The 23682-nt window shown below is 44.2% G+C and overlaps 1 protein-coding gene across 1 annotated transcript; it reads right to left on the bottom strand.

The window, feature by feature from the left end:
- Nucleotides 1–5000: 5000 nt before the first annotated feature.
- LOC116937467 (hydroxylysine kinase-like) lies at nucleotides 5001–22465 on the bottom strand. The gene is made up of 5 exons (XM_076061748.1): nucleotides 22141–22465; nucleotides 18990–19132; nucleotides 8458–8638; nucleotides 6996–7305; nucleotides 5001–6330 (listed from the first exon to the last, which is right to left on the bottom strand). Exons 1-5 carry the CDS (start codon nucleotides 22463–22465, stop codon nucleotides 6288–6290), a joined length of 1002 nt encoding a protein of 333 aa, XP_075917863.1. The 3' UTR covers nucleotides 5001–6287.
- Between the last annotated feature and the right edge of the window lie 1217 nt (nucleotides 22466–23682).

Below are 23682 nucleotides of genomic sequence, written 5' to 3'. Positions count from 1 at the left end.
CTGCAGTAATTCATATTCTTAGCTCTTTCGGTAAAGTCACGTTGAAGGGAAACAATAAACATCTTGATCTGCACTGGTTCCATCAATAATAACAATAAAATATTGTTGTATATATATTTTATTATTTTATTGTTTCCCTTCAACGTGACTTTACCGAAAGAGCTAATAATATGGCCCAATGTTGTAAGCGGAATCTACTTTAATAAACAACAACGCGATGCTTGCGTCTGAGGCAGTTGACGTGGAAGTTGAATGGTGTGTATGTGGTATTTGACGATGGCATGGAACGCCACATGGACACGGCTGGGATATTGCCACCGACTTCCCAAGCACAGAGACATACATGAAGAAGAAAGAGGCTTTCGTGGGCGAATGATTTTGAGCTCGCCGCTTAATGCAACGCAGCAATCCCCAAGCACAGCGGCACGGCAGATTCCCCCCACTCCTCTTATCCTGACGACGATTTGCTTGCTCGCGTTGCTATCGAAATGTCGCGATATATTTTTTTACACCGTTGGAAACCTCATTTGCCAGTAACAAAATATGATAATTGTTTTTTTACCCTTTGTTGTATATATAGGTGTTATGAAAATTGCTGAAAATAATTAAAATTAAATGAAATTTGAGATTTGCATAATTTTTCCGAAATTATGTTAATCAGTGTAATTATGCACATAAATTATGCTGATTCGAGAGATAATCATATTAATTTATGCGAGTGGGCGTGGTTATGATAATGCAGGTCGTTATGAATTATCAGGTCGAGCCTCGGTGACGAGGATTGTGTTATGAATTGGAATAACGCAATTAATCGTATGCAGTGACGCAGGCGTTGTGAGCGTGAATGAGAGAGAGTCGATTCGACTCTGCTCTTTAATTCCGTATTATCGATAAGGATACGATTACTCTCGATTGAACATTATGAATTATGTGTGTTATGGATTATGTGTGGTGATAGTGTGCTTATGATAGGTCCCCAGGATTCAGATCTCATACGCAGAACAATATTATGCAGAATTTCAGGAAGAATCACACACAAACCTTCTGCTTTGATCAATTTTATTTTCTAGCTAACTTAAATTTTTGGATAATATGAAAACTCAATCTCGGGATGTTGGAATTTCAACACAGCGTTAACATGATACCATCACGATTGCGTTGTTTCACCTCGATAGCGGCACCTGTGGTTAATTCCCGACGCGTAACGCAATCGATCGGTTGTTGAGAGAGAGATTAAAAACAAGCGAACTATTCTATCAAAACCTTAACCTTATAATATGCAAACTCGTATTCTTGAATGATTACACAACACTGCACTCGGTCTTTGATTCGTATCCAATCCTTAACTCATTCTGATATGCGAAATTATTATGCTTGAAATCGTCAGCACAGTACCACGGCGATGTTCGTTCATTGATTCATCAACGATTATGCAATTAAAGCGTTCAACTGAAATAATTCTGATTGCCTCATCAACGTAGCTCAATGGGTGGCGATGTTTTTCGTTATAAGCTAATAGTTGACGCAGTTATCATGAGTCTTGTATGTTTAATGGGAGGGTTGTTGATTTCTTGCGTTGAGCAAACGCCTAGGTTGATTTCCTTGTCAAAAAAATGTTTGTTCGTTGTGTAGCGGTGGGGGAGTGAGGAGGGAGTGTGGGGGAGGGGCATACGAACGACTGCCAGTTTCTGTCCACCGCTGGCTGGATGAGTCAGCACGACGCTCGCCGTCGTCGCGCCGATGGGTGTTGAGTGCGGGCCCGCTTCCCTCTCAGCCCTGGTGACGCGAAGTTGCGCGCTGTAGCACGCTGGTGGCACGCTGTTGGCACGCGCTGGTGCTGGTGGCACGCTGGTGGCGCGCTGTTGGCACGCGCTGGTGCTGATGCTGGTGCTGATGGCACGCTGGTGGCGCGCGCTCCCTCTCCTTGAAGATGCGCGAACGCGCCCGTGCTGGTTCGCTGATAGCAGTTTCTCTCCACTGCTGGCCGAGCTGCTGCACGCTCTTGCTTGGCGTTGCTGGCCGCGCTCTTTCTCCTTGAAGATGCGCGAACGCGCCCGTGCTGATTCGCTGACAGCAGTTTCCTCCACTGCTGGATGAGCTGCGCCGGTGCGCGCTCTTTCCGCTGCTGTAGTATCTGACGCTGCGCTCGCGGGAGACAGGTCAAGTTTTTCTTCTGCTGAGTGAGTTGAGTCGCACGTGCTCTCTCTGTTGAAGTGCGCGAACGCGCCCGTGCTGGTTCGCTGACAGCAGGTTTCCTCCACTGCTGTATGACTCACTTTTGTTGATACATCGCGACTCATGCGATCCTCGCTACTCAGCGAGGCTCGGAGCCAGCCGCTCCATGCGACTGCTCGTCCTGTGGACGTCTTGACTCGCTGATCTGTCTTGACTCTTGACTTAACTTCACTGACTTTTGAAAATGCGGCTGACCGTTATATTCAAAGACAATTCTCTCTGCGCAGTGGAAAAGGGGGGGGGGGCGGGGTCTGTGTGTGTGAGTTCGTGTGTGTGTGTACAGATGGCTCCTGCGATAACGATCTGTTTGCCCTGGCGTGAAATTCCTCTCTCGCGCTCTTCGGGAGAGACAAAGGTGGTCGGGAGCACCTATCTCTTTATACTTTCGACTTATATTTCTCAAATACCATTTGGTCCCATGTTCGCCACGACTCGTGTTTGTAACTACGTCCTCCCGACACCTCTCGGTTTACCGAGGTTCGAAATGTTATGATGGAATTATTAAAAAGAAAAATAATTTTCATCCTGAGTTTAAGAGGTCCGTTTCCAGATTGTTGGAATCCATATCCCTTGGTTCTGTAAGGTTCTATAATGGAATATCGTTTAAGGTTAACACATTATTATTGTTATTTTGCAATTTCTTTAAAACTTGTTTGTCTGGTTGCCGTGTGTGGGGTGGGGTGTGTCTCCTCATCAAACCCGGCTGGCTTTTCCAGATGGCCCCTTGTGATAAGGTGTAATTCCTGCTTCTCCGCACTGTGAGAGAGACAAAGATGGTCGGGGTTGCTTGGGATATTGTTTAAACTCTTTCGTAAGTTTGCCCGTTCGCCTCATTCCTTCTCGATAACCTTTGATGTGACTCGGTATTTTGTCTCCAAGCTTTGTTTTAACAGTAAAAGTATTAAAGGTGAAAATCATTTGATAGCGAATTAATTATTGGATAATAATTCACTGATGTATCTGGTGGCCTGGTCTTGATTGGAGTGAGCGCGAGGACCGCTAACTTTAGCTTATTCTTGTTATTGCATCTTAAATTTGAACTGTTGTTTAAAAAAAAAGTTTAACCCGTGGGCGTCCTCATTTCTGGCTTGCGGAGGGCTTCCCTCTGCGTGACCTCCCTTAGGGCACATCAAACTCTTGTTCATCTGGAGATCTTCGCAGATAGCTGCTAACATCCTCGCCTCGAGAGTTTTATTATTTCTTTATTTACTAATGGCCTGTTTATGACCCGACACCTGGTTTTTCGTGTGCCTGGCTTACGGGTTTTATTACTTATTTTTTTCGTTTGTAAAAAAAAAATATGATATATATAACGGCAAATATTATTGTTAATATCAATTTTGGAAAAGGCTCATATACAACACGGCTCAGACTTAAATGAGTACCTGGTGTGCTGTGGATACGTCAGCATTGGGGCGACAAAAGCGGCTTTGGGGCCGTCCATAAATGACATCACGTGATTTTGGACGATTTTTGACCACCCCCCCTCGTCATTGTCACAAATGTCTGACCCACCCCCCCAAAAAAAAAAAGATAAAACATGCTTCAAATCGCTTTAAACTATTGTCATTATAGTGCGTATTTATTGTGCCGCTGCACTCTGATGTTGTAGGAGAAAACATTTATTAACAAGTCTATTTAATTAAGTGGAGCGTGTTGTCTATATTTATTTAAAGTTGCGCATTTTTATGTGACGTCACATTTCTCACCCCCCCCGTCACACATCGTCACAAATGTCTGACCCCCCCCCCCCCAGGTGCGTGACGTCATTTATGGACGGCCCCTTTGGCGTGGTGTTGGCCACACCATCTACTCGATACAAGACGTACACAAGCTGAAGAATCAGACTGGTGAACGAGAGGCACAATTGAAATAAATACATCGTGACACGGTTGGCATAGATGAGGTGAGAAGGAAAGGAGAGCACCCCATACCTCTGAAGAGTGGCATAACCTTTCCTATCATAGGGGCACAGCTGACAGTAATTCTAGAGGAATGGGATTATATTATTGCTGTCTCTGAGAATCGCGCTTCGTGTTTGATCGCTCTCATCGGATAGGGCGACCTGAAAAACTGGCGGTGTACTTTCGGGTTACCAGAGCACAGAATGCAAGCTCACATTCACTCGGGTAAGATGGGCTGCAAGCACAGTGGCCAGATGTTAACTACCTCGCCTGGTATACAGGAGGTCGTTGGTTCGATCTCGACTGACGCCTGCTGCTGTATATTTGGATGTTCTCCCCTTGATCGTGTGGCTTTTTCTCTGAGTCCTCCGGTTTTTCCCTCCTCATTCAGAAGCATGCGTTTGGAGTATTTGGCTGCTAGAAATTTTCACGCGATAAGCCACTTCGTTGAGCTATCATTTGTGGCCAGGTCGCTTCTAAAAAAAAGAGCTTTATAGCTCAATGGGCCCTGGTAAAATAAAAAAGTTTTAATTTAGTATGAGAGCAACATTCTCGTCGGCAATGGCATAAGACAGGAGGCGGCAGTGTATACGTGGTGCATCTGCGTTCGAGGCTTAGCCAATTTTCACAGCCTCAGATCAATCCACTGCTGGATGATGCCTTTCCCCATATTATATGGGTTGCTTGACCATACTGCACCACACTGGTCAATGCGGTTTGTTTGAAGGGGTTCAGATATCACTTCCAATTCATGTTATAGTCATTCCCTGTAATCGAACTTACAGTGAGGGAAAAAAGTATTTGATCCCCTGCTGATTTTGTACGTTTGCCCACTGACAAAGAAATGATCAGTCTATAATTTTCATGGTAGGTTTATTTGAACAGTGAGAGACAGAATAACAACAAAAATCCAGAGAAACGCATGTCAAAAATGTTATAAATTGATTTGCATTTTAATGAGGGAAATAAGTATTTCACCCCTCTGCAAAACATGACTTAGTACTTGGTGGCAAAACCCAGGAGTGTCCCACTTTTGTAGAGGAAACCTTTACAGCAAAATCATCAAACACCCACCACCCCCACCACACTACCGTTCCCAAAGTCCGCCGAGTGGAAGGTCATGGCAATGCAAGAAAGTCCACTGATCTTTCACGAGGCCAGGACTGCCCACGCCCGTGTCTGAGGGTTCTAAGGTCAACTGTAGTTTAGATTTTAAAAATATCTGAATGCAACCGCAACTCACAAAATAACAAAATTAACCCAGAATGCACCAAATCTCGTCAGATCTTTGAAGCTCAACCGGGGAAGAGCCTGGGTTTAGTGCTTAATTTGAAGACTGTCTGGGAAAAGCAGACGTTTTAGGCCTTGCACTGCAAGTTGGCCAACAGATGTCGGTGTACGGTGACACTTTTTATATTCTTGGTTCTTTCGGTAAAGTCACGTAGCAGGGAAACAATAAAATAATAAAAATATAAAACATCTATGCAGTTGTCGAGTGTTACCCCCCCCCACCACCTTTCGTATGCACAGGTAATCTCCGAGTTACTCCGGTTTCCTCTCAAGAGCCAAACAAGCTACAAAGGAATTGGTCGAACATCTGAACACTGGAACTTCATGAATACAAAATCTCAGAAACAGTCAGGATTTCCTGAGTAAATGAACGGGAAAAAAATATTCTGACAGTATTATTATTATCACCCACGGATGCGCATGTGAACGCCGTTTTGTCAACAGCGCTGGATGCAGCAACAATACGTTCCTAACCTGAAGCCACGAAAAACCTCCCCTATGCATTAAGTGCCTGGCATGAGCAATTCACATTTTTCAGATTCCGTATTCAAAGATCGCACATGTCCAAAACCAACGGCGCCACGTTCAAGTTGAAACCGGTTCCTTGCGAAGCCTCGGGAGGTACCGGTGGGGCGAGTGGGAGGACGTGTCTCACGGTGGGCCCCCCCCCCACCCCAAACTCCCCCTTCTCTCTCCTCGCCGTCCGTCTCGATCTCCACCGCGGTTCTAGTTTCTGTACCATGCCGCAACATCGGACCACAGCCTCTGCATGTCCTCCAGGCCCCTGGTCCAGAGCTCGCGTAGCTTCACCCAGCCGGTGCGCGCCGTTATCAGCAGGTAGTCGGCGTTCTGCGGGTATCACAGGATCGTGTAGCGGGCCATGACCAGCGACTGGCAGAACCTGCGGGGAAAAGTAGACCATGTTGTTGTTGTCGCCGTTGCTGTCGTGACGGTTAATATCGTTTGTTATTCAAGAGGGTTTTTGCTGCCGACTTGTTGATCGGCTGGGATTTTAGCGTCCAGGAATCGCAGCCATAGTTGGATCAAGTCTCATGGTCAGCAGCAGAAGTGCCAGCAGAAGGAAAGTCGCCGTCTTCATCTTCCTCGTCTCCAGCAGCAGCAGCAGCGTGATCAGCAACATGATCGTAAACAACATCGCTATGAGTGTCTTTTCTATAATCATCATCACCGTCATCAGCAGCATCCGTAGAAGTGCTGTTCGCAACATCATGGTAATCAGCATTATTATGTCTTAACTGTTACTGATCCCCCCCGTTCACCAATACACATTAACCAGCATGGTGAAGTATGGTCAACCACCGTGACGATCGACATGGCATTGGCAAGACCTTCATCATTGGTCTGATGAAGAGCTTTAAATAAATAATAAAGCACTTTTTTTGCCGCACAATCATCGAGTTTATCGGATTCTCGCCAGACCTGGATTAATTCTCGTTACGCAACCGCCACAGGTTTTTGAAGCCAACGTTTCCCGATGCGGCCAACGGCGATCCGGGCAGACCCGACCCGACCTGCCCCGGCCCCCCTCCCCACCTCCGCTCTCACCTGCACGCCACCAGGAAGTAAACGGCCCTCCTCTCATCCTCGGTGAGGGCCTGCACGCTCTCGTAGCCGGCCAGGACGTGACCCCCGGCCTCCATCGCCTCTCCGCTCTCCACCATCATGTACATGATGGCCATGGCCAGGTCGTACACGTGGTAGCCGAACATCATCGAGTTGAGGTCCACAATGCCGGAGACGCGGTGCCGCGGCGCTCCCTCCACCGACTTGGGCCCCTGCTGCTGCTGCTGCTCGCTTCCAGCGGCCACCTCCTGCACCAGGATGTTGTCGTCATTGAAGTCACCGTGGATTATGCCTGCGGCGAGGGGGAAACGTCGAATTTGATTTCGTCCGTTGTCTTTTATTGTTGACCGTCCTCCCCTCGTCGCCGTCGTCATCGTTCGTGCCCGTGCCGTTTTTATTCCGGCCGCACGATTGGTGTTGCGCAAGCCGCGTGTGCGAGTCTAAGAACGGCCCCCGCAGAGTCTCAGTGAATCACCGACTTCTTCTCCTGCCTTCAAAGGCACAGAATTACAATAACCCACCAGCGTCGTACAACCCTGCACGGGGGCGAGATATGGAGCGGTGTGTAGTGGTTTGCACACCGCATCACGAGCCCTTGATTCCCGGCCATGGAGAACATCACTGATATCTGAACCAGTCCTGGGATCCTACCTACCTCCTCACCGACCAGCATGGTGAAGGAGGCAAAACAACCCCCATGACCCTACACAGCCTGGGAATGCCTTCGTCCAGATAGTGCATTGACAAAGGGCTGTACATTATTATTAGTATGAGTATATGTGTAACAAAAACTGTTGAACACAATTTAGCATCCATTGAAAAATGATTTGGTAGAAATTACAATTATGATTTATATACAGTAGCGTCTGAATGTAATAACCCTGTCATTTGATTTCACCTGTGATCAGTGTCTGTGCGAGTGTCCCCCATTACATGCATGCCTTGTAATGCATCTGTGTATGCTGGGTAAAAGTAATCACGTAAAGCACGTTGCAAAGAAAATGCTTGCCACAAATGAATCACAATACCTTGCTGATCTCGTCAAGCAGCATAAACCATCACGCGAATTCGGGTGATCCTCGCAGCGGCTTTTGGCTAACCATCGAACAAACAAAGACGGTCACCGCATCGCGCGCTTTCAGATGCACTTCTGCGGCCGACTGAAAAGCTCTTCTTTCCGATATTAGGAAGGCACTGGAGCTATGCACTTTTAAACCTAGATTGAACACTAATTTATTTTTGAACTTATTTTTTGTGTTTAGTTTGTTGTCCTTCCCCCGCACCTCCGATTAGCACGGTTGGCTACGTACGGTGCAAAAGAAGTTCAACGCACACACGTACGCGGCACCCGTCGTGGCTTCAAGGCCTCGTCGGTGGCCTGAAGCGCCCCTCGCCCCCTGAGGCATGGAGCTACATCCCGGGTGAAGCTGCGAGGCGAGCGTACATCTGGTAAACTTGTGCAGGTTGGGTTGGATCTCCTCGCGGAACTTGGCGATGACCTCCCTGACCAGACCCTGGTTGGGGTCGCCGTCCAGAGTGAAGAGGTAGGACTCGAGCAGGTGGGTGTTTGACAGGTTCCAGATGAAATCGTCTCGTTGCAGGGAGTGCAGCAACGGGTGCTCAAACTATGCAGATATTTAAAAACGAAGGCGGTAAGATGACAAAAAATGCAATACGAGATTAACATCGCATTGGCCAGTTGAGTACACATGTAAGTTAAAGGCAGCAAAACGTCAAGTTAGCAAAGGATAGTCTTCGTTTCAGAAAAGATGTTCTCCTTCACTTATTATTTTCTCTTTGTTTTTTTTCGGTAAAGTCACGTAGGTAAAACTATAAAATAAAAGAATAAATGAAAAAACAACTACATTTTTTTTCATTCTATCATTTTATAGTTTTACCTACGTGACTTTACCGAAAAAACCAAAGAGTATGAATCCTTGCAGTCACGAAAGCTAAAAATCTAGACTTATTATGCAGCTGAGGTTGGGGCTGCCCAAGTCCTGCGTGCGGCTGGCAAATGTTTGATTGGTATTTGTGAATAACAGGACACTTGAATGGATCTGAGAAGTAGTTTTGTGAGATCACCTTCTGTGGGCCATTCTCTAACCAGAGGTGATGCACAGAATGAGATGTTTTTTTCCATCTCATGACATGGCACCAATTAGCACAACTCATACAGCCCTCATCAAGGCACTGCCGTATTCAGTGTTGATCATGTAGGGTGTTTGACCATACTTCGCCAAACTGGTCAGTGTAGGTTGGTGAAGGATAGAGGACAAGGGGGGGTGGGGGGGGAGGCAGGACTGGTTCAGATATCACTTGCCACGAATGTTAGCCGTGGCCGGAAATAAAACTCAGGTGGCCGGGTTCGTAGCGCAGTGTGCGCACAACTGCGCCACCGCTCCACCCCGACGCTTGGAATAAAATTTGGGGGGGGGGGGGGAAACAACAAAAATACGTTGTTCATAATAAAGGTTTTTGGGTTAGATCGCGTTTATTTATAAATGTGTCGTAACCCTCCACCACCCGACACGGCCAATCAGCAAAAAAAAGTGTCACGTTGACAAAAAGACAAATAATTCACTACTTTAGCCCACCGGTGTGTTGAAGAGTGAATCCACATTTACAGTTTGAGTACGACGTTTCGCTGGTAAATACATCCAGCATCATCGGGCAATTCGCCAGAATGGTAAAGCCCTCGCTTGCTCCCGGTTTTATATAGAGCAGCAGGGTGACGTCATCACTTAACTCATATCAGGTGCAGTGATTAGAGGCGGAGGGGAGGGGGTATTGTAATTATATAATCGATTAGTAATCAGTCATTGGTTATGATTAGTAATGAGTTGTAGATTAGTAATTCTTTAAATCAAAATGTAATGTGTATTATTTAATAATACGCTTCCAGGCCGCACTAAGCCTGTAGCTGTCAGAGCGATTAAAGTTATTCTTGTTCCTCTCAATTTCAATGGATTCTCTAATTAGTCTTTGCCAGTAATAATTAGTTTTACACACCACTGCAACATTGTCAAAATCAATTGAGTGTCCTTGTTGACAAGCATGTTCTGCCACTGCCGACAGTTGTGTTTGAGATAATTTAATATTTCTCTGATGTTCTTTTAGTCTTACGCTGATGTTACGTCCCGTCTGCCCAATGTAGCAGCTGCCACATAAACAATTAATCCGATATACACCTTCTGTTGATAGTTAGGTGATGCGTCTTTAGTGAAAGATACTAGTTTTTGAATTTTGTATGTATGAGCATCTTGATAAGAGAGGGTTTCTGAGCTGGATGATGATGTGATTCTGCATTCAGATAGGCATCAGTGTGTATTTGATTTCTGTAAACGCTGTGTTATTTTATACATCGGGCTAAAACAGTGTCAGATGGTGAGAGTCTAGTGAGAGAGATTAAACACGTTAAAGACGCACTACGACAGAATGGCTACAATAATGCTCAAATTAACAGAGCACTGAATGCCAAATCACGATCGCAAAGCAATACTGCTGAAAGCGACCAGATTGTTAAAACAATAAAAATTCCATATATCTCAGGAGTAACTGACAAATTAGCCCGTGTTTTGCAAAAGCAAAACATTACAGTAAGATTTGGTACAGTACACAAAATTCCAAAACTAGTATCTGGGACTAAAGACGCATTACCTAAATTATCAACAGAAGGTGTATATCGGATTAATTGTTTATGTGGCAACTGCTACATTGGACAGACGGGACGTAACATCAGCGTAAGACTAAAAGAACATCAGAGAAATATTAAATTATCTCAAACACAACTGTCGGCAGTGGCAGAACATGCTTGTCAACAAGGACACTCAATTGATTGTGACAATGTTGCAGTGGTGTGTAAAACTAATTATTACTGGCAAAGACTAATTAGAGAATCCATTGAAATTGAGAGGAACAAGAATAACTTTAATCGCTCTGACAGCTACAGGCTTAGTGCGGCCTGGAAGCGTATTATTAAATAATACACATTACATTTTGATTTAAAGAATTACTAATCTAAAACTCATTACTAATCATAACCAATGACTGATTACTAATCGATTATATAATTACAATACCCCCCCTCCGCCTCTAATCACTGCACCTGATATGAGTTAAGTGACGACGTCACCCTGCTGCTCTATATAAAACCGGGAGCAAGCGAGGGCTTTACCATTCTGGCGAATTGCCCGATGATGCTGGATGTATTTACCAGCGAAACGTCGTACTCAAACTGTAAATGTGGATTCACTCTTCAACACACCGGTGGGCTAAAGTAGTGAATTATTTGTCTTTTTGTCAACGTGACACTTTTTTTTGCTGATTGGCCGTGTCGGGTGGTGGAGGGTTACGACACATTTATAAATAAACGCGATCTAACCCAAAAACCTTTATTATGAATAATATTGGTCGCGAAAGCCTACATGTTAAACTGACTAACTTCTATGGGGAGGATACTTTTCTTAAAACCAGAAAATTGGAGAAGCTCCGCATTAAGCGGATGAAATTGATATCTTCACTGGCGTTCCTCAAAAGGTGCAGAGATTCAAAGGTAATACCAAACGCAGTTAAAATAACACATCACATAAAGTCTTCTAAAGCTAACCAAATACTACACAAAGCTAGCGAATTATTATTAATAGAGAGAATACAGCACAATAAGAGTGAATTATCTTACATTTCGGAATCGCTAAAGCAGTTACACTTAGATATAAGCAATAGTGTATCTATGCATTATTGGAATATAATCGATAACATAACACAACAATCGGCTCATAATGTGTTTAAACTAACAAAAACTAACCAAATTAATAAATTTTCTAGACTACATAATAAACAAATCCCTACTGAAAACCAAAAATTTAAAAACAAAACCGTACTGAACTTGACTAACACTGTATTAACCGGTGACATGGTCTCTATCCTTTCTAAAGGCCTTAACTTTGCCGTAACCCCACGCACAATTCCAGTGGATGAGATAATTGCTGAGGTAGAATCTGCAGTTAGACTCCTTCCACATAATGAGGCAGAGATGACTAGACATGAGGTTGCTAAAATAATTGAGAATAGCAAAGTTCCAAAAGTAAATATTAGCTCTAACGAGGCAAAAGCCTTAAGAGAGCTGCGTGTAAACAAGGATATCCAAATCCTAGCAGCTGATAAAGGCCACACTACTGTAGTAATGTCACGAGCCGATTATGATAATAAAATTAGAAATTTACTAGAGGAAAGTACCTACATTAAAATTAAACGAGATCCAACTAATACTTTAGAACGTAAGACCACTGCAATAATTGCAAATTCATTAATCCCTAAAAATGAGCAATACCAAATTAAGCCAAGGGCCTCAAAACCACCTAGACTCTATGGGCTACCAAAGATTCATAAAATCGGCATCCCATTACGACCCATAGTCAGTACAATTGGCTCTGCCACATATCAATTAGCAAAATATATAAATTTCGATTTAAAGCTTTCGTGACTGCAATGATTCATCTTCTTTGGTTCTTTCGGTAAAGTCACGTAGAATGATAATAAAATAATAAATTGATAAAATAACACAATAATATTCTCACGACGTTTCGGCCACAACACAAGCGGCCTTCATCAGGTGAAGGGGGGCGAGACTGTCTGGTAGGACAGCGCTGGAGTGAAAGAGCCACGTTCAGATACGGCCTTTAAGCTGTGTGAGAGGAACAAAGCGCCTTGACAAAGGAATTAGCATAGAATTTAGCATTGAAATGGCTGAATGATTAGCTTGTGACTGGTCACAGAAATAGCTATGACTTTAACGTAGCTATTTCTGCAGCAGGTACAAGCTAACCCCTCAGCTATCTCAATGCTAAATTCTATGCTAGTTCCATTGTCAAGATGTGTATGCCTTAACTTAGCTATTTCAATGCTAAATTCTATGCTAATCCCTTTAACAATGGGTGCCTCTGCGGGTGTGTATGCTTTAACTTTTAACATAGCTATTTCTGTGACCAGTCACAAGCTAATCATTCAGCCATTTCAATGCTAAATTCTATGCTAATTCCTTTGTCAAGGCGCTTTGTTCCTCTCACACAGCTTAAAGGCCGTATCTGAACGTGGCTCTTTCACTCCAGCGCTGTCCTACCAGACAGTCTCGCCCCCCTTCACCTGATGAAGGCCGCTTGTGTTGTGGCCGAAACGTCGTGAGAATATTATTGTGTTATTTTATTTTATCAATTTATTATTTTATTATCATTCTACGTGACTTTACCGAAAGAACCAAAGAAGATGAATCATTGCAGTCACGAAAGCTTTAAATCGAAATTTAACCGCCTCTACGGGGAGGGATTCCACACATCCTTAAGATCATTCAACAGACTTCGGGATAAGAAGGCTCAACTAATCGAGTCTCTCACCTTTCTGAAGAGATGCCGCGACTCTAAGGTAATACCAACCGCATTTACACTAACCTCTGCTGTTGCAACTTCTCTCAATGCAAAACGAATTCTAGCTAGAACTAGCTTCGCTCTTATCTCGGAAAAAATCAGACTTACACGCACCGAACTCGATCAGTTAGACAAGACACTCTACAAATCACACTTAAAATTGACAGCAACAATGTCTACATCGGATTGGGAACATGTAGACAATATGACTACCTCTTCGGCTGCCACTATGTCGAACAAATGTAGGGACAATTTGATTTCCAAATTCAATCACCTCTCCAGCAAAAAATCGGATCCACACACCGAAAAGATAGACGTCAACAAAGTCGTAATTAATCGCAGTAACAGTTCCATTTCTGATGGTCTGAAATCCGTTTTAGCTAAAAGTCTAAACTTTGCTGTCACACCGAGACACTTACCGGTTAATGATATCATTGCCCATGTCAACGTTGCACTCAAGGGCTTGAGTCACATCTCTGCAGACGTAGCAAGATCTGAAATCGCTGCAACCCTCAAAAACGCTAAGTTGCCACCCAGCAACATCAGCAAAGACGAACGTTTTGAATTATCTCAATTAAAAAATAGGGATGATATTGTCGTCCTCTCAGCCGACAAAGGCAATGCCACTGTCATCATGGACAAAACAGAATATAACAACAAAATTCAAGAACTACTCAACGATGGCAGCTACACAAAAATAAAAAGAGATCCCACCAACAGCCTGGTCACCAAAACGAACAAAATAATCTCTGATTCAACAGCATTAATTGATGAGATCAAACAGTTCTCGTTGAAGCCCTCTGCGGCCAGACCACCAAGATTATATGGCCTTCCAAAGATACACAAAGAAGATACACCCCTTCATCCCATCGTCTCTACTATCAGCTCCCCCACCTACAAACTGGCACGTTTTCTTGCTGATATACTGCGACCTTTCACTGGAAAAACCACCTCTGCGGTACTAAATTCTACTCACCTGGTATCGACAATCAAAGGCATTTCCCTGTCCCCAAACGACCTGCTTGTCAGTTTTGTTGTGGTGTCCTTGTTCACCAAAGTCCCGGTACCTGACACCATCGCTATCATTGAAGACCTGGTCCATCAAGGACTGCATACTGATGTACCCCCCCTGGTGAGACATTGCTTAACCAACACTTACTTCACCTGGAATGGAACTTTCTACAAACAAACTGAGGGCACCCCAATGGGCTACCCCCTATCTCCGGTTGTAGCCAACGTATTCATGGAAAAATTTGAAACTGACGCCATCCAGACTGCCACTCTACGCCCAACCTTATGGAAGAGGTACGTTGATGACACCTTTGTCATCTGGCCACATGGCCAGCCTGCTCTAGACCAATTCCGCGACCACATCAATTCCATACACCCAGCCATCAGATTTACCATGGAGGTCGAAAAAGATGGCAAACTACCCTTTTTGGATGTCTTAATTAAAAGAAGACATGGTGGTTCAATGAGCCACTCTGTCTACAGGAAAGCTACCCATACAGATGCTTACTTGAAACCGGATTCCCACCACCATCCATCCCAGAAGAACTCCCTCATCAAGACTCTATACCATAGAGCCCAATGCATTTCCGACCAGGAACACATTACCAGTGAACTCAAGCACGTACACCAGGCTCTCAGGGCTAATGGCTACTCCGACTACACAATCCGCAAAGCCATCACTCCAGTCATGAAGAAGGATCCTCTTGTGGAGCCACTCAAAACCATCACCTTACCCTACATTGCAGGGGTCACTAAAAAGATCTCCAAAATCCTGAACAAACACAAGATCCAGGTCCGATTCAACACAGTACATAAAATCCGTGATTTAGTTCCATCTGTAAAAGATGCTGTTCCAGACATACAGTACCCAGGCGTTTACAAACTAAAGTGCCTCTGTGGTAGTAGCTACATTGGAGAAACCAAAAGACATATCTCGGACCGCATCCGCGAACACAAAGCAGACTTGAAACACGGTAGGACGAACTCCTCTGCCGTGGCAGATCACTGTTATAATTCAGTGGGCTCACATGACATTGACTTCTCCAAGACGGAGGTTCTTTGCAAACCAACCGGCTACCATGAGAGATTCGTTCATGAGGCCATTCACATATACAAGCACAGAGACAATTTCAACCGAGAAGATGGATTCAGGCTTAGTAACCACTGGAAAGATGTTTTAAATCATTTCTGTTCTTAATTAATTGCATTTTTACGATGACCTTCAGACCGCAGCTCTTTCGCCAGCATTGCCTCTTAATACCTCTCACACCACGGTTAATGGTATAGTTTTACAATATGGAGCATACTAGGGCCTCGCAGCTGTCTCTCTCCCCCTCCTCTGTTCCGACCATGGACGAACTCGTCCGTCTGAACGGGACCCGTAGCTATCCGTGGGGCTGAAATTTGAGGGTAAGAATCCACCCATTTTTTCGCCATATAGCATTGTGATATATAACGACTTATTGTTGGTAGCTTAGCTGATTGGAGAATATAGAGTTTATTGATAACATAAAGGTAATTTATATTTTAGTTTTTATTGGTTCACTATATAGTACTGTGAATAGCTCAGATGTGTAGCCATTTCTGTGACCAGTCACTAGCTAATCACTCAGTTGTTTCAATGCTGGATTCGCCTAGTTATTTCAATGCTAAATTCTCCTGTTTGATTTGTACTAAGGGCCTCGGTGAATGTGTATGCTCTGACTTTAACGTAGCTATTTCTGCAGCAGGTACAAGCTAACCCCTCAGCTATCTCAATGCTAAATTCTATGCTAATTCCATTGTCAAGATGTGTATGCCTTAACTTAGCTATTTCAATGCTAAATTCTATGCTAATCCCTTTAACAATGGGTGCCTCTGCGGGTGTGTATGCTTTAACTTTTAACATAGCTATTTCTGTGACCAGTCACAAGCTAATCATTCAGCCATTTCAATGCTAAATTCTATGCCAATTCCTTTGTCAAGGCGCTTTGTTCCTCTCACACAGCTTAAAGGCCGTATCTGAACGTGGCTCTTTCACTCCAGCGCTGTCCTACCAGACAGTCTCGCCCCCCTTCACCTGATGAAGGCCACTTGTGTTGTGGCCGAAACGTTGTGAGAATATTATTGTGTTATTTTATTTTATCAATTTATTATTTTATTATCATTCTACGTGACTTTACCGAAAGAACCAAAGAAGACAAAATATATAACCCAACAAATACAGCCCTACATCGGTAGGACATCTTCATTCATAAAAAAAAATTCAGAACATCTTGTGAATGTGCTTAAAGATATTAAAACTTACTCCTGATGATATTCTGGTAAGTTTTGATGTGATTTCTCTATTCACTAAGGTTCCAGTGGACGAATCGCTTAAATTACTTGATACACTAGTAAAGAATACCGGTTTACCAAAAGATATTCCGAAACTTGCTAGCCATTGTTTAAATAACACTTACTTCTTATGGAGAGGGGATTTATTTAAACAAAAGGAATGAGCAGCAATGGGTTCTTCTTTATCCCCTGCTACAGCAAATTTGTACATGGAAAACTTTGAAATAAGAGCACTTGCCTCGAGCACATTAAAACCATCCTTTTGGTTTAGATATGTGGATGACACTTTGGTTGTCTGGCCACATGGTAAAGATACACTGAATGATTTTCTAAATCATCTCAATGCACAAAACCCGGCCATCCAGTTCACCATGGAAATGGAGGTGAATAACACACTCCCATTCCTAGATATTTTGCTTGGACATGGCCTAAACGATAAAATAACACACAGCGTTTACAGAAAGCAAACGCACACTGATACCTATCTGAATGCAGAATCACATCATCATCCAGCTCAGAAATCCTCTCTTATCAAGACGCTCATACATCGGGCTAAAACAGTGTCAGATGGTGAGAGTCTAGTGAGAGAGGTTAACCACGTTAAAGACGCACTACGACAGAATGGCTACAATAATGCTCAAATTAACAGAGCACTGAATGCCAAATCACGATTGCAGAGCAATACTGCTGAAAGCGACCAGATTGTTAAAACAATAAAAATTCCATATATCTCGGGAGTAACTGACAAATTAGCCCGTGTTTTGCAAAAGCAAAACATTACATTAAGATTTGGTACAGTACACAAAATAAAAAACTAGTATCTGGGACTAAAGACGCATTACCTAAATTATCAACAGAAGGTGTATATCGGATTAATTGTTTATGTGGCAGTTGCTACATTGGACAGACGGGACGTAACATCAGCGTAAGACTAAAAGAACATCAGAGAAATATTAAATTATCTCAAACAGAACTGTCGGCAGTGGCAGAACATGCTTGTCAACAAGGACACTCAATTGATTTTGACAATGTTGCAGTGGTGTGTAAAACTAATTATTACTGGCAAAGACTAATTAGAGAATCCATTGAAATTGAGAGGAACAAGAATAACTTTAATCGCTCTGACAGCTACAGGCTTAGTGCGGCCTGGAAGCATATTATTAAATAATACACATTACATTTTGATTTAAAGAATTACTAATCTACAACTCATTACTAATCATAACCAATGACTGATTACTAATCGATTATATAATTACAATACCCCCCCTCCGCCTCTAATCACTGAACCTGATATGAGTTAAGTGATGACGTCACCCTGCTGCTCTATATAAAACCGGGAGCAAGCGAGGGCTTTACCATTCTGGCGAATTGCCCGATGATGCTGGATGTAATTACCAGTGAAACGTCGTACTCAAACTGTAAATGTGGATTCACTCTTCAACACACCGGTGGGCTAAAGTAGTTAATTATTTGTCTTTTTGTCAACGTGACACTTTTTTTTGCTGATTGGCCGTGTCGGGTGGTGGAGGGTTACGACACATTTATAAATAAACGCGATCTAACCCAAAAACCTTTATTATGAATAATATTGGTCGCGAAAGTCTACATGTTAAACCAAAAATATGCTGCTTGAAAACCAGCCATTCGATCACTTGGAAGGACTCTCACGTTGCTAATTATGAACAGCTGCGTACGTTCCGAGCGAGTGGGCTCGTTACGTCACATTACACTTGCTTACCGAGAGAAAAGGCTCGCCGAGACTCAAGAGTTTTTTTTTAAGATTGTCGCAGTAAGGGGTTGGGGAAACTATCGCTCCGCATTTCCCAATGAAGTAATTTGCGAGTTATTTCTTTTTTGGCTTTTTACTTTGGCGAATATTCTCATATTCTTGTTTCTTTCGGTAAAGTCACGTAGAAGGGAAACAATAAAATAATAAAAATATAAAACAATATAATTTTCACGACGTTTCGACTGCAACACAAGCAATCATCATCAGGTGTGAAAACCACAGCAATAATTTTTTTTTCAAATTTCCTTGTTGTGGTTTTCACACCTGATGACGATTGCTTGTGTTGCAGTCGAAACGTCGTGAGAATTTTATTGTTTTATATTTTTTATTATTTTATTGTTTCCCCCTCTACGTGGTGACTTTACCCGAAAGCAACAAGAATATGAATCCCTGCAGTCTCACGTCACCTGTCAAGAGGCGCTCGTGCGCTCGTACCTGCTGCAGGGCTTGGTGGATGCTCGCTGCCAGCTTGCCCACCTGGTAGTACAGGCTGCCATCCGCCAGCACCCTAGACAGCGGCACGCCGGGCAGGTACGTGAGCAGCCGCACGTTGAACTCCTTCTCTCCTTCGCCGCAGTCTGAGAATTCACAGCAGGAGTCGCCACCGAGGTCAAGAGGTCACCACGGTTAGTGAAATCTCACCGTCGCTTCCTTTTGCTGGAACATAAAAAGCTGTTCGGAAGCTGATATCGGAACCTCCAAGGTCTGGCCAAAGTGTCAACTCACCACTTTGCGCCCTGTGTTCATTACCCACGTGCTATACTACACAGGGTCTCTTATGAATTGCTCAACTGATAGCCAAGGCTACTATTCTTTTTTTAGGAAATTAAGCGACAATTTGCTGCTCAGCATTAAATGGTTAATAACAATAATGAACGTGCCAAGTCCGATATATAACGCACATAAAATTCGTGTAGTCTTTAAAACGCCAATCTCTCAAGCAACTTGAATCGAGTATTTCTGTTCCCCCCCCCCCCCCCCAAAATAGTAAATTGGAGTTATTTTTTTCTCATGACTTTCTTTCACGGTACTATTAACGCAGAAATTAATAACACGAACGCATTCCGAAATAAATTTGCATTCCTATATGGCCTTGTTGTCTAAACCGCTATAGCTAAATAAAGCATTTGAGAGGAATAATACCTCGCCACACCCATGCGTAAGGCATCCGCCAAAGTTGCAACGTGGCACGCAACCCTCGTGCCTTAGCGCACGCTGACCGGAACCGGGGGCAATTCGCCCAGGTTCGGGCCAGAATGGATACGTCAGCACACGAGTCTAGCTGAATTCCCTGGGTTCAGCTTGAGCAAATTACTTAGGAGCAGGGTGAATGGGGGCCCATCTGCATCAGGAGGCGACTTTTATCGCTCGTTCCATCACGTAAATATAAGGGTCAGCGGCTTTCCGTGATCTTCGCATTCCAAACACGGCGTTGGGCGGTGATGTCAGCTCACGCGATGAACCCCGAGCCTGGGTTTAAAGGAGCGCTGCTAGCCCAGGCATTATAATCAGAATATGTACTTTTACTGGAGGAATCCGATGAGCTATGAAGCACTTTGCTTTACAAATGTTTAGCAGCCCAGTGTTGTCCCAACTACAGCCCGTGGGCCAAGCCCGAACCACCAAAATTAATTCATTCTGGTCTACAGGACAACTATCCCGCCACGCCTTACAAGAACTAATTAAGTACATGTCTCAGTCAGCAATACTCACTTGAAATTACACACGACAACCGTCGCCCCCACGCCCGCCCCCCAACTGAAAAGTTTGACAAGACCCTCCCGATACTCAGTGAGGCTCTGCTGTGAAAACAAGTGTAACGATGATGATTACAATAATAATCATATTAATAGAAGTGATGCGATGCAGGAGGTCGGAGTGGGTGTGGGGGAGAGATAAGCTCTGTATCGACATGTTTGCATTTCTCTAAATCTCTCCTCTTGCGGATAGATCTTTCTCCTATCTCTTCCATATAAATATCATATTTCTGATTAAATCTCTCTCTGAATGAGTTAAATGATGACATCACCCTGCTGCTCTATTTAAGACCAGGAGCAAGTGAGGGCTTCACCATTCTGGCGAATTGCCCGATGATGCTGGATGTAATTACCAGCGAAACGTCGTACTCAAATATTGTAAATGTTGTGGATTCACTCTTCATCACACCGGTGGGCTAAAGTAGTGAACTATTTTGTCTGTTGTCAACGTGACACATTTTTTTACTGTTTGGCTGTGTCGGGTGGTGGAGGGTTATGACACATTTATAAATAACGCGATCTCACCCAAAAACCTTTATCATGAATAATTCTCTCTCATATCTCTACAATATATCGCTTGTGATATATCTTTCCCGTCTATGCTTGTTCATGTAATACATGGTTTTGGTTTGACGTGTTCCCCTTGTCAGCCAATCCGGAACTCGATGCAAAGAGTTTGACGTTTGCTTTTCAGGGTCTCGTGGGAAGATAAGCAGAAACAAAAATTACGATTTAGATTTTGTAAGTATGTTGAAATTCTTTCGCACCATACGTACATAGCCAACCGTGCTCATCGGAGGTGTGGGGAGGTGGAACACACTGTGCAGTTGGCGAATGGCGGCGTCGGTGAACTGTACAAACATTTTATCTACCAACCTGCAGGTCAGTAGATGAGAAAACAGCAAGTGTGCTTCTGATCTCTCACCACAGATGTTATCGTCTCGTCCGTGTGGCTTTGCTGTGAGCAGTCATTCCAGTTTCATCCCACACACCAAACATTGTTTTTTTAATATATATGAAGAATTTACAAAATATCACAATGTGGACCTTGGGCCAGTACCAACAAGCAGTGCGTTACATCCACCAACCTCACAAAAACTAAAAAGTATGATCCTTTTACATCACTTATCGTCAGTGGAGTGCGACCCAGTATTATACCACCGCCTCATGCTCGGATATTGATCGTTGTCTTTGCAAGTATAAACCAATGCTGTATTCGTATGATTACTATCAGCCTATGACTAAATCACCTGGAATGTGCCCTATCATAAGATCTGAAGGCTAAGCAGGTTGAGCCTGGATTAGGGCTTCTATGGGTGACAATCGTGCATTAAACAGGCATCACAGGCTGCTGCGTGGTGCTACGTTGTGGGGTCCAGAGTTCAGTTGCAGCAAAATCAATTGTACTGCACTGTACATCTATTAAACTTGATTTGTCGCTTTCGTGACTGCAGGAATTACTCTTTGGTTTTTTCGGTAAAGTCACGTAGAAATAAGAAATAATAATAAAATTACATAATAGCATACGACGTTTCGATTGCAACGCAAGCAATCATCATCAGGCATAGAAGAGCTAAATTTAAGAGAGAGAGGAAACACAGAGCCGCAGATATATATACAGACACCTAAGTAGAAGGGAATTAACACAGAGACACACAGAGAGACACAACGTACGGAGCACAGAGAGATAGGGTCTCTGTGCCGAGGCCTTAGCATGTAGGGGGAGACAAAGAGAGGTGGAGAAGCACATCAAATAGAACAAGATTTAGTATTATGTACATCTCTTCTCCAATGTCTCTGCTCCCGGGACCCACGCAGGCGCAGCTCACCGATGCTCTCGAGCGACATGATCTTCCCGCTGACGTTGTCCACCACCTCCTGCATGGGGAAGCCCCTCTCCCGCAGGAACCTCATCATGGCCATCTGCACCTCGAGCATCTGCGACCGCTGGCTGTCCCGCGTGTTGGTGACCTTGAGCACGAACTGGCGACCGTCGCACGCCAGCACGCGGTAGTTCTGGTCGACGTAGCTCGCCAGCGGGCTCACCCCCGCCACGCTCACCCCGTAGAGGCGCTCCACCAGCTCCGCCGCGCGGGACTCGCTGAGGCACGGCTTCTCGTGCTCGCGGCCATCGTCCTGCGGCGCGGCTTGCATTGTCTTCAACGGACAAAACGAGGGCAATCGAAAAGCTTTTGGGGTTTTGCAAGTGCACGTTGGCGTTCGCTCCATCCGTGCAGCGCAAGGCGCCTCCGATGAGCACGGTTGGCTACGTACGGTGCGAAACAAGCTCAGCGTACACACGAGGCTACACCCTGGAGGCGCTACGCTTCACGGACAGCCCACAGTAGTTGTCGCATTTACAGAGTTGTGCCGACACACGTGGCATACTACTTATTTAAATTACATCTCCGAGATCTTTAGCATCCGACTGTGAAGCAGACAGTGCGCAATATTTACAGTTCATACACCCACAGCGTTAACCGGGGCGGTCGTGGGACTCGTACCACAAACATCTGCAACGCGCTACCGCTCGGCCATGAAGTCAATCGATCGATCAGCGATCAATAAATACGTCTCTTTGCTCGCATCACATTTAATAGCAACACATTTCACCGAACAGAAAAGCACCACTTAAACATGTCAGATATAAGATTCGTAATAACAGAGAATTCTCCTTGTGTATTTCAGTGGAAATACAGCCAGTGCCTGATAAAGTAGCATTACTGTAACTGGAATTATAACAAGAACCGTGGGTTTATGCAGCATTGGGGAGCTGCAGCTATGGCCCACCGAGTAAACACCTTGTCCAGTAAGCACGAAATCACGTGTTCAAATTCCACTGTATGTGTAATTGTGTGAATAATAATCAGGGCTTAATCTGTCACTGAATATTTTCCGGGTCGCTGGTGCGGAGTGGAGTGGGCAGCACAGCCCCGGTAGCCACGGCGATAGCGAAAGGTACACACTGGACGTGGTGTGCCGGGTGTCAGCAGATTTTTCAGAGTCGCTGACACAGGGCAGCCCTGGCCGAAATTATCTCCATACATATGTAAAAGGCAAAGTTGTGATTATGTGTGTCTGTTCAAAATGTTTAGCGTACTTCCCGACATGCAACAAACTTGAAATTTGCCATGTGGGTACTTTCCAGACTGTACACCACGCAAAAATTATTAAAATACACTTTTGTGTTTTTTTGGGGGGGAGGAGGGGGAGGAGCTCAATAATGCATTTTTTTTGCACGGCAAGTGAGCTGTGACGTCAAATCTGTCACGTGACCCACGCATGTGGAAGCGTAACGCATTGTAGTGTAGCGGTTAGCGCACTGCGCTACGAACCCGGCAACCCGAGTTCAATTCCCGCTCACGGCCACC

The sequence above is a fragment of the Petromyzon marinus genome, unplaced genomic scaffold (genome assembly GCF_048934315.1).
Source record: "Petromyzon marinus isolate PM22_M1 ecotype Great Lakes invasive population unplaced genomic scaffold, UKy_Petmar_22M1.pri1.0 PM_G_Scaffold_4, whole genome shotgun sequence".
Classification (NCBI taxonomy): Eukaryota; Metazoa; Chordata; class Hyperoartia; order Petromyzontiformes; family Petromyzontidae; genus Petromyzon; species Petromyzon marinus.
The sequence above is the reverse complement of the archived record's forward strand: the minus strand, read 5'-3'. Positions and strand labels throughout refer to the sequence as shown.

Coding starts and splice junctions, on each gene's coding strand:
- LOC116937467 (XM_076061748.1), bottom strand. CDS start 22,465: ATGCAAGCCGCGCCGCAGGACGATGGCCGCGAGCACGAGAAGCCGTGC. Junction 8,639..18,989: donor TCCACCAAGCCCTGCAGCAG/GTACGAGCGCAC, acceptor ATATCTGCATAG/TTTGAGCACCCGTTGCTGCA. Junction 7,306..8,457: donor CCTGCACAAGTTTACCAGAT/GTACGCTCGCCT, acceptor CCCTCGCCGCAG/GCATAATCCACGGTGACTTC.